The following is a 17,624-nucleotide window of genomic DNA, read 5'->3' as shown; positions in this document are numbered from 1 at the left end:
ATATTAACATGGAGTTCAACTGTACTAAATTTCTCCAACGTTTCTTCTCACATTATCACACAAGCTGTAAAATTTGGCTGAACATTTATTCGGAGGCAGATTTTCTAATAATGACTTTAATAAATTATTTTGAATTACCACAATTCTGATGTAAAATTCTTTACTGCCAATTTAAAGCAGCAATGTTGAACTAAATTAAGTAAACAACTTACAGGTGACAGTAGCAAGGCTTCACCCTTCAGCTTCCATTGAGGGTGCACATCATCTTCTGAGATTTCTACTTCAAAGTGTGCATTTTCACCTTCAAAGATTTCTACATTATGCAAAGGACGCAGCACCTTGATGATACGAGCTGTAACCAGTATTAAAAATGCATTTAGCAACGCATCAAGAAAGATCATTGCGTAACGGTTTTTGAAACATGTATGTATACTCATTCATAAAAGCACATACCTTCAATGTTCAAAATGGCTTTTGTCTTGTCAGTTCCACAATCACACTCAAAGGTACCCTTGTCTTTAATGTCAATTTTTTTGATTGTCAAAATTCGGCGTTTATCAACAGCTTTAATTGAAACTGTCTTTGATGCTATGACTTCTGTGCCATCCTTCAGCCACTTCACAGGTACATCCTTGCTGACTTCACATTCCAGGGTGACTTCATCTTTCTCGACAGCAGTATAATCTTGCAGTTTCACAGTGAAATAAGGATCCGCTTCTGTGGATATAAGATAAACAGCTGATATTCTGCTGTGAGAAAGAGAATATTTCTCACAAAAATATTATTTTTCGACTGTTCAAGAAATGAATAATCACAAACACCTCATGTCCTTGATGTTTGCTTGAACTGTACAGTTATGTGAACAATTGTATACAACATTACAGTCAGGTCCAGGTGATTGGAGTGGGGTGGGGGGATGTGGGTGGCACTGCTGTTAGTAGTAGAAATAGCTGGCACTGTGGAATGCAGTAGTTTGCCAAGGGATTGATGGAGATGTGGGCATGACCATATGGCCAGCTGATGGGAACAGAAGTCCCATGCCATCTTTAAATGGAAGCTAGATTTGCCTGCATTGATTTCGACATAGCAGCATCAGTGCTGCTGAAACAGAATGTAATTTCAGTCCTGAATGTAACCCATGCACAGCACTCTCTTCTTCAACAGTACCCTGAGCTTAACCTGCCGTTGCAACCTTTTCTTTTATAAAAGCATTTCAAATTTATTCTCCACGTCTCTAACCTCATCAGCATGCTTGTCCTGATCAGTGACTGGTGTCAGGTAGGGAGCACGCAGCTAGAACATGGCTCAGACAGACAAGAGAGGCTGTATAGTTTTGTAATGTCTCCCTGCAGCTTCTCAACCAGCCTGCCCAGGAACAGTGGGATGTGCTTTTTTTCAAGCACCATATCAGGAGCCCCAGCTATCGGACTAAAGTTATGAAGCTCGAAAAGGACAATGACAAGCTTGTGGATTAGTCAGATAGGTGGTAAATCAGGTCCAATGAACAAAAGTGTGATGTGACGCATTTTGGTCAGAAAAACTTTGAAAGCCAATACAAGTAGTGGGTTCAATTCTAAACAGGGTAGAGAAGCAGAGGGACCTGGATATGCATATGTACAGAACATTCAATATCATACGACAGGTGGAGAGAGGAGTTAATAAACCAAACAAAGTTCTCAGCTTTATTAATTGGGGAATAGAGTACAAGAACAAGGAGATGATGTTGGATTAGCATAAGACTTTTGTTAGACCTCTGGAATATTGTGCACACTTACAGGTGCTACATGGTAAGAAAGGTGTAAATTCATGGAGAAAATGAAGTGATCTACAAGAATCAGGGTCAAGTTCAGCTAGAGAGGATTACATGCAGGCAAGGAAGGAGCTCAAAAATGGTCTGAGGAGAGCCAGGAGGGGGCACGAGAAAGGCTTGGCAGAAGGAATCTGGGAAAACACAAAGGCATTTTACACTTACGTGAGGAACAAGAGAATGATCAAAGAAAGAGTAGGGCCGATCAGGGATAGCATAGGGAACTTGTGTGTGGAGCCTGAGGAGGTAGGGGAAGCCCTAAATGAGTTTTTTGCTTCTGTCTTTACGAAAGAAACGAACTTTGTAGTGAATGAAACCTTTGAAGAGCAGGTGTGCATGCTGGAATGGATAGAGATAGAGGAAGCTGATGTGCTGAAAATTTTGTCAAACATTAAGATTGACAAGTCGCCAGGCCCGGACCAGATTTGTCCTCGGCTGCTTTGGGAAGCGAGAAATGCAATTGCTTCACCACTTGCGAAGATCTTTGCATCCTCGCTCTCCACTGGAGTCGTACCTAAGGACTGGAGAGAGGCAAATGTAATTCCTCTCTTCAAGAAAGGAAATAGGGAAATCCCCGGCAATTATAGACCGGTAAGTCTCACGTCTGTCGTCTGCAAGGTGTTAGAAAAGATTCTGAGGGATAAGATTTATGACCATCTGGAAGAGCATGGCTTGATCAAATACAGTCAACACGGCTTTGTGAGGGGTAGGTCATGCCTTACAAACCTTATTGAGTTTTTTGAGGATGTGACTAGAAAAGTTGATGAGGGTCGAGCTGTGGATGTGGTGTATATGGACTTCAGTAAGGCATTTGATAAGGTTCCCCATGGTAGGCTCATTCAGAAGGTCAGGAGGAATGGGATACAGGGGAACTTAGCTGCTTGGATACAGAATTGGCTGGCCAACAGAAGACAGCGAGTGGTAGTAGAAGGAAAATATTCTGCCTGGAAGTCAGTGGTGAGTGGGGTTCCACAGGGCTCTGTCCTTGGGCCTCTACTGTTTGTAATTTTTATTAATGACTTGGATGAGGGGATTGAAGGATGGGTCAGCAAGTTTGCAGACGACACAAAGGTCGGAGGTGTCGTTGACAGTGTAGACGGCTGTTGTAGGCTGCAGCGGGACATTGACAGGATGCAGAGATGGCCTGAGAGGTGGCAGATGGAATTCAACCTGGATAAATGCGAGGTGATGCATTTTGGAAGGTCGAATTTGAAAGCTGAGTACAGGATTAAGGATAGGATTCTTGGCAGCGTGGAGGAACAGAGGGATCTTGGTGTGCAGATACATAGATCCCTTAAAATGGCCACCCAAGTGGACAGAGTTGTTAAGAAAGCATATGGTGTTTTGGCTTTCATTAACAGGGGGATTGAGTTTAAGAGTCGTGAGATCTTGTTGCAGCTCTATAAAACTTTGGTTAGACCGCACTTGGAATACTGCGTCCAGTTCTGGGCGCCCTATTATAGGAAAGATGTGGATGCTTTGGAGAGGGTTCAGAGGAGGTTTACCAGGATGCTGCCTGGACTGGAGGGCTTATCTTATGAAGAGAGGTTGACTGAGCTCGGTCTCTTTTCATTGGAGAAAAGGAGGAGGAGAGGGGACCTAATTGAGGTGTACAAGATAATGAGAGGCATAGATAGAGTTGATAGCCAGAGACTATTTCCCAGGGCAGAAATGGCTAGCACGAGGGGTCATAGTTTTAAGCTGGTTGGTGGAAAGTATAGAGGGGATGTCAGAGGCAGGTTCTTTATGCAGAGAGTTGTGAGAGCATGGAATGCGTTGCCAGCAGCAGTTGTGGAAGCAAGGTCATTGGGGTAATTTAAGAGACTGCTGGACATGTATATGGTCACAGAAATTTGAGGGTGCATACATGAGGATCAATGGTCGGCACAACATTGTGGGCTGAAGGGCCTGTTCTGTGCTGTACTGTTCTATGTTCTATGTTCTAAGAATGGTTTGAGGAATGAGAAACTTCATGAGGATTGATTGAAGAAGGTGGGACTGTTTTCTTGGAGAGAAGAAAGCTGAGAGGAGATTTGGTAGAGCTTTTCATCATCATGAGCGGGTTGGATAGAGTCAGTACAGAGCTGTTTCCACTTGCCAAAGGAACAAGAACAAGAGGATCAGGTAGTTAGGGTGTGGAATGCACTGCTTGGAAATGGCAGATTCAAGTGAGGCATTCAAAAGGGCATTGTATGTTTACTTGGATAGAAACAATATCCAGGATCACAAGGATAAACAGGAAATGAGCACTACGTAGGGATACTTGTCTGAAGAGCTGGTGCAGACAGTATGGGCTGAATGGCCTCTTCTACACCATAACAGTGCTGTTAAGTTCTGTGATTGTGTTCGGCTCAAACTGTCTGTCTCATTGCAAAACAGGACTCTAAATAATATCTTAAAATTCTTACCAATGACATTCAGATAGCCCTTTGTGGATAGTTGAGCAACATCTGCTCGTATTTGACATGTATCATCAAGAGTTGTCTCCTTAATTTCTAACGTATGCTTCTTCCCATCAGTGGAGATCAGAACAGTTCTGCTTGGGTGAATTTTCTTTTCATTTCTATACCAACTCACTGGCATATTTTCATGTGACAGCTCGAATTCAAAATGTGCTGTGTTGCCTTCTTTGACTGTCTGATCTTTCAGTGGTGTAATGAACTTCAGCCTCATACCTGAAATACGAAGTAACAAATGCAACATTATTATCACTGTTCAAAATCATCTACTTAATAATTCAATTGAAATCTATATCTGCTTTGAAAACTGTATGAAAACTACGCAAGCCAAGATATAAATACAAGTTCTTTCTTTGTTATGGTATTCATAAGATGCCCGGCAACTCTCTGATCTACACAATGAAGCCTAAGTCTATGGGTAAGTCAACTGCCATGATCTAAATCACACTCAGGGTTTAATTTAATACTCATGGCATATTTAGAATGACAAGATTTACATCTTACTTGTATAGATACTTTTAGAAGAACAAATACAAAGTCAGGGACGGACAACACAAATGAAAACATCCCTGAAATATTTGAACAGCACTTCAGAAACACATGCCTAAACCACATCACCAAAGTGTAAGCAAAGTGGAGGAATTAAATTAAAAGAGACCCTATACAGCTTAAAAATGAAGTGCAATTAATTAAAAAAAACCTACCAGTCACAGTGAGTTTTGCAGTTGACTTCTTGCCTACAATTTCAGCAGTGTAATCTCCCTCGTCATCAAAGGTTGAGTTATTGATAACAAGAATGTGCTTCTTTCCATCAGCAACTAAATCATATTTATCACCAGCCTTAAGAATGTCGGTACCTTTCGACCACAGAATTTTGGGAACCTCCTTGTTAAGCACACACTCAAATCGTGCCTGGCGTTTTTCAGGAACAGTGACATCTTTCAGTGGTGTCGCAAAGTCAAGTTCGATTTCTGAAAAGAACATTCGTTTCAGGAATAAATTTTGCTTTCATTAAAATGCATTTTCTTTAAAATTTCTTGTCCTCTTTCATCATAAAGAAAACTACTCTGAATATTTCCCTCAAGAATAAGAGGTACCTTTCACTCTCAGATAAGCAATCGATGTAGCATTCCGTGCCCTGAAGACAACTTCACCAGCTTGATCCAGTTTGACATCATGAAGGATCAAGAAACGTTTTGTGCCTTCTGCTTTCATTTCACATGTCTACATTTAAAATAAAAATCAGAATTTAAAGTTTTTAACATAACAACTTGACAATCTTGTTTGTTTTTTCCTTTTCTCATGCTAAAGTTTTCAGTTTTGAAGGAATGCTTACCGGTGATGGGCGGAGGATTTCTCCCTTGAGCTTCCACTCAACTGGAACATCCTGTGAGATCTCTGTTTCGAAGGTGGCTGTTTCTTTCTCATACACTTCAACGCTTTGTAGTTCTGAAAGTATATCAATCTCCCGTTCTAAACAGAGAGTGTAAAATGATATTTTCTCATTAGACTAGAATGTTGACATGATACTGTCAGAAGCAAACTTGAAAAATCATCATAGAAATTCAGATACTTTAAAAAAATCAAAGTTTCTAGAGAAAAGTCAGGAAATAGGATGAAGTGAAATTATTCAATGGCTCCCTTCTGTGTTGTAAAACTGTTCAATTCTATAAAGGAAGGTATAAAAAATCATTAGTCAGAGCTATCTATTTCATGTTGTTAACATCTTTGTAAATTAGTGATTTCCCTGTGGCATTGCCCATATGTCAGTGTGTACAAGATTCAGCATCTAGTTCAAAAGCCAGATTGCGACTAAAGCCTGCTGCTCGCTTCCTTTAGACCATGTAGGAAAAGAATGGGCAACACTGACTTTACAATTTACAATGGTGACCAAAAATTTTGACAGTAAGACATATGATGTGTGAATACCATGTCTGCACCCTACATAAAAAATATTAATAACATACAGATTGTCAGTGCTGGGAGGGCAAAGGAGCATACACTTCTACAGGAATTATGAAACTTACCATCAACAGTCAGATTGGCTGTTGAAGCCTGTCCCTCAACCTCCACTGTGTATTCAGCCATATCTTCTGGTGTTGCATTTTTCACAATAAGACTAAGAATTTTGCCAACTTTTTTAATTTCAAATTTTGCAGTAGGTTCCACAGGAATCTCCTCTTCCCCTTTGAACCACTTGAAGTTTGGCGTATCTTTTGCAAGTTCACATTCGAAAACGGCAGTTTCTTTTTGCTTGACCCTCTGGTCCCGAACTGGTTTAACAAACCATTTCCTTACAATCTCTGCAATGGAAAAACAAGCGTAAACAAAAACTAGCCCTCAAATCCTTTCACTGCTGCCTCAATTATGCAAGAACGTGAATGTATACTAACCTTGTACATTAACTTTACCCTCACATCTTATGTTAGCAGTCTCAACAGAATATACTCCAGCATCATCAAAATCTGCACTGGTGATTGTAATGCAACGCTGCAATCCAATGACACTAACTGAGTACTTGTCAGATTCCTCTGATAGAGGCTCACCATCCTTCTTCCAAATCACTGGTTTGTCTTTGGTCAGTTCACAGGTCAAATAAAGGGGCTGTCCTTTGAAGATGGTTATTTCCTCCTCCAATGTTTTATAGAATGCCACCGGGACTTCTAAAATATTTTGGGGAAAATATCAATGAATTTTCTACAATAAGCCCAGTATTAATTTTATAAAAATTGTTCAAAAGCTTTCTATTAAATCTAATGATCCTAATCTAGTAAGCCTTGTATAATAGTATGCATGACAATTCGAGCTTAACAATTAAATTCAGCAGGATTGAACTACGCTAATACATTGTGCAGTCTTGTTCTTGGTTTGCACTGTGCAATATATCAAAGAGCAATGCAAAGTACCTTCAACAATTAGTTTTGCTGTAGATGTCTTTTCTTGTTTGCCGAGGCGACCTACACAGCTATATTCACCAGTATCTGAAAGCTGCACATCAATGATTTGTAACTTTCTATCTTTGCCATCGGAGGTAAACTTGTATTTGGGGCCTTCTCTCACAGTGCTCCCATCTTTCATCCAAGATGTTTGCGCTGTAGATGGGGAGATCTGACATTCGAACACGGCAGAAGACCCTATAGACTCAGCTTCTTCCAGTACGACATCTTTGAGCTCTTTCACAAATTTCAGTGGGACTGCTTTGAGCTGGAACCCTGCAAAAGGTGGCTCTTCTGAGGGTGGCCTTCCTGCACCTGGTTTAAGTGGTTTCCTGTCTCCATCTCCAGGCGATGGTGTTTTTCTCACTAAAATATGGAGTTGAACACAAATACATTGTATTTTATTTGTTGCTTTTTTTTGCATGTTTCTGAAGGTGGTTTGATGTGAATCAGACGCTTAGATGCCATGTGCCATTTTCAGTTGGTAAAGAAACGACAGCGATGCAAGCAGAGCAATATAATTGACTAAGACCATCAAATGCTGTGAACTTGGTTTTAGTTCTTCGAGGTAAATTGATACATTGAAGCCATCCTTCAAAGTTTATGCTTTTCATCATGCGATAATGTTTTCAGGTGGTAAGGTTTACATGATAAAAAGCCACTATAATTGCAGCATGATATATTTGCTACTCACCAAGGAGTATCAGTGTTTCATAATCACAGCGTTCAGGCAGCGTAAGTAGTAACTATTCAGTGCAGTCAAAAACAGTGTGTTTTGTTCACAAATAGAAAAATGCATGCTAATGTTAGGAAGATGATCATGACACAAAAACACCGTTATGTTTCTTCATTTAGTTTCCATGTTACTTACTCAGTCTACCAAAATCAGTTGCAGCAAGTATTTGTGTGCAGTATACAAACTGATAATTGTGTTTGAGCAGAAAGGATTGTACAAATGTCAGTGATTACATTACAGAGCGGCAAGCTATAAAGAGAGGGCAGTTCATGCACATTAAGCAATGCAAAATCAATCAAGGGTTTGCTATCAAGTCTATGCAGCCATCAAGCATTTCTGTAATTAACAGGAGGTCACACAAATGATATGTCAAATAAATATGCTAAAATAATGGAAATGTACTATAGTGTTTAATTGAGTCGTCAATAAATGTATGAATGAAATTTAAATAGCATCATCTTAACAGCAAAATAATTTATTAATTTGTGTAAATAGATGTGGTACTTAGGAATACTACTGCATGTGTTGGCATCTACATGTTTACTAGTGGCTGTGGTACAATATGTATATATGTGTGCACTCATGCATTTGTTCATAGTTGTTACTGCATGTTTGATGTTCCCTCTCACCTCTCAGTATGCCTCTACCCTTGCCGGCTTCATCAGTTGGTGCCTTAGCATCTGTAGTGAGATAGTAACATAATTATCGGCATGTCATGACTATCCTTCCAAATTACTATTTGTAAAAATGAATCTGTAATATTCTAAGAGTGGAAACAATGAGGCGAAGAAAGTGTATTGTATTTAAATGCAAAATTATATTTATATATAAATTTCTATAACACAAGCACAAAAAAAAATCAAAATGGCAGTACTACTTATTTAACATATGAAAAACTAAAGCTTACTCATGCGGCCAGAGGAGATTTATAATGAAAAAAAAAATTAGTTTTGAATGAAGAAGATGTGAAACTGGACAATTTGGAAGGTTTACTGAAGCATCTGCCTTCAATGATGATCATGAAAAATGATTTTAATTCACCAAGAGCTCTGTTAATAGCAAACAATGTAAATTAAGACATGTTCCCTTGGTAAGCAGAGGACTACATGGACCAAACACAAGCAACAAATATGAATTTTAGGGCCAACATTTTTGACAACTACAGAACATCATGCACATAAACATAAACTGCAGTGCCAGGAGAAACAAAGGTGATAGACAAAAATGAACATACAGAACAAAGAACACTGATCCATTCTTCAAAGCACAAGATATGAACAATCAGTTTGGTAGATGAGCAGCAGCCATCTCACCTCGTCGTTTGTAAGGCTTTGAAGGAGTCTCAACTACACCCTCAAGCTCTTCGGCATCTTCATGCTCCCAATCAACAGAAGAGCCATATTCCTCCTCCTCTTCAGTTAGTTCCCAGTCCCAGTCTTCTTTGTCTCTCAATTCTTCTATTGATATGTCTTCTGATTCTATTTCATAGTCTTCTTCTGTTGAGATGCTTTCAGAAGGAACTTTTGTCACATGTACCATTTCATGTTCTTTCTCACCAACTGCTGTAACCCCTTTGCCTGCTTTAAGATGCACAACATCTCTAGGTGTCAACACTTTCTTTACAGGTAATTTCTGAGGTTTCTCTTCCACTGCAACTTCTTTTGATGGGATCTTCTTAAGCTGTACTTGATCCTTTTCTTCTGCTACTGGCACCTTTCCCTTTCCAAATTTAAGCTGTGCAGTATCAGATACATCTCGAGGCGTCAGTACTTTTTTTACAGGTATTTTTTGTAGCTTTTCTTCGACTACAATTTCTTTTGACGGAAGCTTCTTCACCTGTGCTTGATCTTTTCTTTCTGATACTGGCAGTTTCGCCTTTCCAACTTTAAGCTGTGTGGTGTCAGGTATATCGCGAGGTGTCAATGCTTTCTTTATAGGTATTTTCTGTGGCTTTTCTTCCACTACAATTTCTTTTGAAGGGACTTTTTTCAGCTCTTTACTATCCTTCTGTTCTTCCAAAACTGGCTCCTTTCTTTTTCCAATTTTAGGATGTGTTTCATCAACTTTCTCGATTGGGATCACCAGTGGCTTTTCAGGGACTTCCAGTATTTTTTGCAATTCATTTTCATCAGGTAGAATTTCTTTCGAGGGTATTTTATCGAACTTCACTGGCTTTTGCTCTTGGGCAGCTAATCCTTTCTCTTTATCAATTTTAGTTGGGGCAACTTGTGGTTTTTGCTTATAACCTGCCACATCCTTTTCAGGTACTTTGTGAATTTTCTGTGATTCTTTTTCTTCAAATTTCTCATAAGTCTTTTCCTGGTCTTTTGAAACTGGAACTTTTCCTTTAACAGTTTTTAAAGGTGTCACATGAGGTTTTTCTTTAGGGGGCACCATTTTCTTTTCATGTATTACTTTGGAAACATCAGTAACCTCCTCCGCTATAACCTTTGGCACTAATTTTGATACAGGTTTTTCTGGAGCGGCTTCCCTAGGTACCTGCTCTATTGGATAAATTTCTGTACTTTTGGGTGCTCCTTTTTCAGGAGATGGTATAATCCTAGGCTTTTCATGAACTATTTTAGGAAGATGTTTGTCTTCATCTTCCCGTTTCTTAGGGATTTTAATAGGTCTTTCCAATGGAGGAATTTTCTCCTTCTCCATGCCAGGAACTTCGTCCTGTTTTACAGTTATTCGTTCTCTGTGCCCTACCTCCACAGGAACCGGTTCTGTTACGGTTAGGGGCATGACTTTTCCTTTATCTTTTTCAGTTTTAGGTACTTCACCAACTTTTTCCAATATTATTTGCTTTTTCATATCATCCTCATGAGTGGGTAATTTCTTTGACATTATGCTTTTATCTTTCAACACTTCTTCTTTAGGGACAGTATCGTGCTTCCTTAATTGTACCTTTTCTGCATCTTTCTCTCGTTTGTGGATATCCTCGGGTTTCTTAACAAGTATACCTGGATCTTTCTCCATTTCCTTGGATCGCACTTTACTAACCTTTTCAGGTTGCACCTTGTATGTATCATCTTGTTCAACAGAAATTTTATCTGGTTTCTTTAAGGTTACACTTTCCCCAATACCTTTGTCTATTTTAGGAATTTCATCAACCAACTGTAATATTATTTCTCTTTCTGTTTCTTTCTCTTTTAATACTACATCTGGTTTCTTGGGCAATATATATCCTTCATCAGCTTCTGTTTCCTCAGAACCTTCCATCGATTTTCTAAGTTTTACTTCTAAGGCTTCCTCTTCTTTCAGGGAGGTATCAACTTTCGTTAATACAATACCCTTGTCTTCATCTTTCTCATCCTCGTAAACCTTACTAATTTTCTTCAATACTGGAATTTCTATAATATCTTCAACTTCCTTTCGAACTTTGACTGTAGTTTTTAGTTTCAAAGATGGCTTGGGTTGTTCTGCAGCTATAAAGGTTTCATATTTAATTTAGTGACAAATAAAAAGACTTTTTTGTCATTCCCTAAAAGAACATTTAACAAAACCAATGTCAAAATGTCTGCAAATTTACAGCAATGTTCACCAAATTAAAAGACACTAAAACATATCCATAGACAGCAAAATTTACAAATGTACACATTAACAGAGAGTATCACAACAGACAAGATACATCAATTGTAACTTTTTATATAGACTGAAGAGACAATTTGATACAACCAGTACACAACATTTAGAAACCTGTGGACTTGAATTCTGCATACCCTTACATTTAACACTAAAAAAAACTAAGCTGTACATTACTATATTACTACTACTACTACTACTACTACTACAAACAGGTAAGTATTTTCACAGTTGTAAAGAAAGATCCAAACTGCTGATAAAATGTACCTTTTACAGGTTTCTTGACTGGTCCTGGTGCAGAAATGGGAACTGTAGTGACAGGTACTTCCTCTTCTTCAGGCACTTTAAAAAAATGTCAAAAATTTGTTAGTAATAGAGTCAAAATGCCGAATATATAATTACATGGAAATTTGTCCTTCAAAATACGAAAAGTATCTTAAATTCATTGCTAATTGTCCTATGGTTCAGTAACTACTGTATTAGTGCAATGAATTACCAATTAGAATTCAGCACCAGTGTAATTTTGAACATATGTCCTTTTCTGTTTTCACCTGATGCTGAATTTGCAAGACCACACGGGTCATCAATGAGAGGGGAGAAAAAAACTTTCTTGCAGCATTCAGGGTTGTTACCTGACTGGCTAATAGTTCAGTTATCTTTTATATAGAAATCTTGGAAGTGTGAAATTATTGATTATGTTTTGCTCCTGAGAATAGATGGTATATACAGAGATTGGGCAGGAGAATTATACATTTAAAACTAGAAGAATTGCTTACAAAGAATTTACATGGCACATTAAATATTATTAATCACTAGAGCCTCACAACAGTAATAATTATACATTTAAAACTAGAAGAATTGCTTGCAAAGAATTTACATGGCACATTAAATATTATTAATCACTAGAGCCTCACAACAGTAATAATGTACAGTAATTAGATAGATCAGGGTTGAGTTTCATTTTTCATAGTTAAATCATATATGTAGCTAAGATAGTTCCCTTTCATCATAAATTCTCCTTCATTAATTAGAGTATATACTCAGGGAATAACACTATAAAAACAGACAGATGAATGTAGTAACAAAATATATTCAAAAGCAAGCATATGTAATAAAGCAATGAAATAATGGATTGCAAGAAAGACAAACGGCAGATGTGAAGATGTGATGAAAATGAAGGGTATTAAAATGTAGAATGCTTCATGGATGTTGCACCAGTGATACAAGACACCAATTTTTATACCTTCCTCTGCTTCCAAATCTTGTTTCATTGGAGCAGTGACTAGAACATCACCTTTAGGTTCAATCTTCTCAACGTAAGTAGTCACTTAAAAAAAATTTGGTTCAAATATTTAGTGTGGATATATATCTATATGTGTGTGTTCTAAATCACTGCCAACATGAATAGCACACAATCAAAAATACTCAAAAGTGATAATCAAAGAATAGTAAACACAATGCGTTAAATTTGTTAATTAAAAGTTTAAAAAGGACTTTTAAACATTAATGTTCAATATAATGGAACATAATCCATATAAATTGTACAGAAATGTATATAATAATGAAGATAATATAATGAGAAAGGGTAGCCTATGAAAAAGAGCCCAGAAAACTCTATCAGTGAATATCCTACCAGGTAGACATTGTAGGGCATAAGATTTTTTACTTTGATTTTACTTAGCATAATTTTAGATGATTAATCTCCAGTCTTGGTTCCTGTAAATAAGTGTTTAATTCTCTCCACTGCTATAAATGGGGCATGTCCCTAGTAGGAGATAATGTTTACACAATGTGCTAAGTATTAACTACTGCCTATGTGATCTTTTATTTAGTTGATTTTGTAACATTTAAGTTTAGTGAGGAATTTCTAAAAATGTTTGAATTCACAAATGCTTACACTCCAAAATAAATATTAAAACATGATATTAAAACAGACAAGGTAGAAGGGTCTAGGCCCGAAACAGCAGCCTTCCTGCTCCTCTGATGCTGCTTGGCCTGCTGTGTTCATCCAGCTCTACACCTTGTTATGTCTAAGGAAGAGTAGAGCCAGTTTAACTGGAGAATATCTGAAATTTAGATGTCAATATTGGAGACGTTAGGATATAACTAAACACAGAGTTTCCCAAAGAAGGTGTGAGAAAATCAAAGTTTCATAAATATTTACACTAATTGCTGAGATACTGCAGTTGTTTTAGAATACTCTCTTCTATTAAATCAGTCCTATACCTTTCTCTGCAAACATTTTTTCTTTTTCTGGAGGTGTGACTTCAATCATCTCTTCACGTAAAGATTTCTTTTCAGTCTCAATGATTCTTTTAGGTGAAATAATTTTGTCAAATGGAGCAGTTTCTTCATGTAAAGGCATTTCACTGATTTCAATACTTGGCTCATATAAAGTTTTCTTGTCAGCTTCAACAATTTCTTCAGGCAAAATCTCATCTGCCTCAACGACATCCTCAGATAAAATTACATTCTCTTCTTCGAGAGTTTCTTCAGGCAAGACTGCCTCATCAAACTCAACACTTTCCTCATATAAAATTTGCTCATCAGTCTCAACAGGTTCCACTTCAAATTCAATTTTTTCTTTGTATAATGTCACCTCGTCACGCTCAACAATCTCATCGTATGAAATAGTCTTGTCATCTTCAATAATTTCTTCAGGTAAAGTCTTCTTGAAAGCTTCAGAGTTTGAAGGAAAAGTTTTAGTATTTTAGTTAATGGTCAAAACTTCAGAAGATCAAATTTGAAGAGTATAAGATGACATAGATGTTAATAAAAAAGATAAAGTAACATCACTACAAACACAGTTATAAAGCTAAATATGTAAAACAAAAGCCAGACAAGGTAATCACCAAACCAAATCATATAAGACAATTAAAAACAAGGAACAGAGAAGATGCTGATGATGAAAAAGATAACAACTAGAAAATATAACATATTACTTGTTATTGGTTGAAGCTTTAGAAACATTAAAGTTACTATTAGTATTAGCTGTGAGAAGATTACAAAAACGAAGGTACTGCCACTTCTGTACCTTTTACTGGAGTAACCTCCTTGCTTTCTGCAAATGTGATTGGCATAACTTTTTCAGGCACACGTTTCTTGGCAACCTTAGGCACTTTAAAGACATTATTAAAACTTTTGTAAGTCACATTAAATTTATTTCTGGAAAAGCAAATGTAGTCATTAATTTTATAATAACACTGCAATTTCCATGTCATAAAACTGGATAGAAGTTACAACACTGAAACAAGCTATTCAGCTGGTGTTTATTCTTCACATTCTAACTAGCCTACTTTATTGAATCCTATTTGCATATATTTCTATATCTTTGTCCGTCAGGTACTTATCTAGCTGCCCCTTTAAAAATCCCCTTTTTTGTCTCAACTACTCCAGGTAATCTCTAAGTGAAGTCATTTTTGTTGAAATAAGAAGGTGTAGAGCTGGATGAACACAGCAAGCCAAGCAGCATCAGAGAAGCAGGAAAGCTTTCCAGGAAAGCTGCTTGGCCTGCTGTGTTCATCCAGCTCTACACCTTGTTATCTCAGATTCTTCAGCATCTGCAGTCCCTGCTATCTCTGGAATCATTTTTATTGAGTTCCTTATGGGATTTAATAGTGACCATGTCTGAAGAAGGGTCTCGACCCGAAACATCAACTTTCCTGCTCCTCTGATGCTGCTTGGCCTGCTGTGTTCATCCAGCTTCACACTGTGTTATCTCATACTTCTGTCCTCTAGTTTTGGATGCCTCACAAGTGGAAAACATCTTCATTATACCTATTCCACTAAATCCCTTCATTGTTATGAAGTTTTATTATAAAATTGAGTCCTCACTCAACTTTCTCTTTCTAGAAAGAAAGTTTAGCCTCGTGCAACGTTTCCTGACAGGTACAATCTCTCTAATCTGGCACCATTCTTGTTTGCTTTTTGCATTCTACGCTATTTTATTAATTAGAGACTAGAACTGAGTACAGTACTCCAAGGACACCCAACCAAAATTCTAGGAAAGTTTAGCAAATCTATTACTTTTCAATTCTACAGAAATAAAAATTTATGTTTGTTTGCATTTTATGACCTCACATATTGTGCTCCCAACCAAATAGTCAAAAGTAAACAATTGTTTTCTAATGGTAAGTATAGCTGCAAACAAATTATCTCTAGTTGATAAAATGCTAAATAAATAGTTTTGATCAACCAACTGTCCGAAAATCAATGGAAATAATTGTAATGTAATGGCTGCCTCTTGGTTAAAAAATGTTTGACAAAGATATAAACTAATTTCAGTCTTGATACCATTGGCCATAAGTTAAATTTCAGGTCCATATCCTCCCAATTACAAACTCTGACTAATTCCACCTTCCACTAAATGGTGCACAAATCCCTATGTAAACTTATAGTGGTCTCCGCACTTGGTGACTCAAAGGATATCCTTCTGATCTCCCATCTTCCATCCTCTATGGCTGTTAATTGCACACCACTACACTGCAAAATTCTACTTGGACAAATTCTCCATTGAATTTAAACTATTAGTCAATGAAGTGCTTCAATTTTTTCTCCCACTTTGTACTATAACTTAGGCCAAAATCTTGCGCATACACATCATAAGGTTTTAGCCAAAAAAGGCCCTCACAGTAATGGAAGTAGATGAAGAGAGCTCTGAGAAGTTTGATTCCCCAACATGTTTGTGCTCAATGCTCTCTATGGCTTCCCTCCACCTCTTTATTTCTTTTCAGTACTATATTGTCTCCATCTAACTAACAAAATCCTCTACTTTCTTTTGCCTCCACACAGCCTACAAGAATCAGAACCTACAGCCACCCAAATCCTACTAATACAGAATTCTCACCAAACATCTCTTATATTCTGTTTTGTCCTATTAAAAAATCCTCAAAGCCCATCACTTCAACCAGCCTTTTGTTCATTCCTCACAATCTTCTGTAACTGATTCATTTACTATTTTCCCAATTCCTATTTGAAATGTACCTTGGAGTATTTTAGACCTTAAAGGTGCCTCAAACATGCTTGTTCTTGCTCAGAATAACTCAGTTCAGTTAATGAGAAGCGCAAACACTTATGAAGAGTCAAGAAACTTTTTTGAAACATAGCACCTTAATAACATAATAACAGACAAAGCAAGACATAAGACACAAAACTACAAGCATTAACGTCATTTAAGGAGGAGCCAGCATGACACTGGAACACAATAAGAATTAAAAGAACAGCAACCAACAAATGTAAGGTTTTTTAAAATATACCTTTAAGAGAAGAAATTTTTGATTTTTCTTCATAAGAAACTTCTGTAATTTCTTCGTAAACATAACTTTTCATAACCTCAGGGGCTTGAACAATAACATTCCGCTTTAGACTATACTGAAGTTACTAGCATAAAACATCATAGACAAACAACATTGACAATTAGAACTAATGCTGATAGACATGATGGACATGAATATGGTTACAGATATAACCAGCCAATGATTTTGCTTCAAGGCATTATTTATATATAGCTTGTCAGCCTCCAGGCTGAACCAGCTACCTGGTCGTTCGGCACAGGCAGGCATTTTGTGTGGCAGGAAAACATCAGCAAAGACAGTCCACAGCATTAGGACAAGTTGATAAAGAAACAGTTGGCGAGGGAGGGGGGAGGGCATGCAAGTTGTGAAATTGTCCATGTTGGGGCCCAATGCCTTTTTTGAGAGATCTGGAAATGAGGAAATCTGGCTACACTGTTAAGCTGGAGATGTGGGGTTGCTCTCCTTGATAGAATAAAGTTGAGGAGAGATCTGATAGTGGTTTATAAGATAATGAATGGATTAGGCAACAAAAACAAGTTTTAGGGAACACAGACCTAACTTTTTATGTAAGAGATGAAACTGGGATGTATTGAAAAACTCACTTATACAATAAATGGTAATTATCCAGAACTCACTGCCCATAAGGTGAAGACAATGAATGATTTGAAAATGAAATTGGATTTGGACTTAATATAAAAAAAATTAAGGATTTCCTGGATAGAATTAAGATATGGGTTGGTCTAGTTTGTTCTTCAGAGTGGATTCAAAGAAACAAGTGGTATCCTTCTGTGTTATAATGGCTCC

The 17,624-nt window shown here is 37.4% G+C and overlaps 1 protein-coding gene across 1 annotated transcript in view; it reads right to left on the bottom strand.

Moving 5' to 3' along the window:
- The window catches only part of ttn.2 (titin, tandem duplicate 2), a 339,406-nt gene that overhangs the window by 112,468 nt on the left and 209,314 nt on the right, over positions 1–17,624 (bottom strand). Inside the window, exons 141-153 of the mRNA XM_059647196.1 lie at positions 12,770–12,853; positions 11,794–11,868; positions 9,252–11,369; positions 8,568–8,618; positions 7,173–7,568; positions 6,660–6,929; positions 6,294–6,569; positions 5,603–5,739; positions 5,364–5,490; positions 4,971–5,237; positions 4,216–4,482; positions 454–717; positions 213–352 (exon numbers count right to left, since the gene is read on the bottom strand). Of these exons, the coding sequence (XP_059503179.1) occupies positions 213–352; positions 454–717; positions 4,216–4,482; positions 4,971–5,237; positions 5,364–5,490; positions 5,603–5,739; positions 6,294–6,569; positions 6,660–6,929; positions 7,173–7,568; positions 8,568–8,618; positions 9,252–11,369; positions 11,794–11,868; positions 12,770–12,853 (4,472 nt within the window). The remainder of the gene's footprint in view (positions 1–212; positions 353–453; positions 718–4,215; positions 4,483–4,970; positions 5,238–5,363; positions 5,491–5,602; positions 5,740–6,293; positions 6,570–6,659; positions 6,930–7,172; positions 7,569–8,567; positions 8,619–9,251; positions 11,370–11,793; positions 11,869–12,769; positions 12,854–17,624) is intronic.

The sequence above is a fragment of the Stegostoma tigrinum genome, chromosome 7 (genome assembly GCF_030684315.1).
Source record: "Stegostoma tigrinum isolate sSteTig4 chromosome 7, sSteTig4.hap1, whole genome shotgun sequence".
NCBI classification, from domain to species: domain Eukaryota; kingdom Metazoa; phylum Chordata; class Chondrichthyes; order Orectolobiformes; family Stegostomatidae; genus Stegostoma; species Stegostoma tigrinum.
This window is presented reverse-complemented; position numbering and strand designations above follow the sequence as displayed.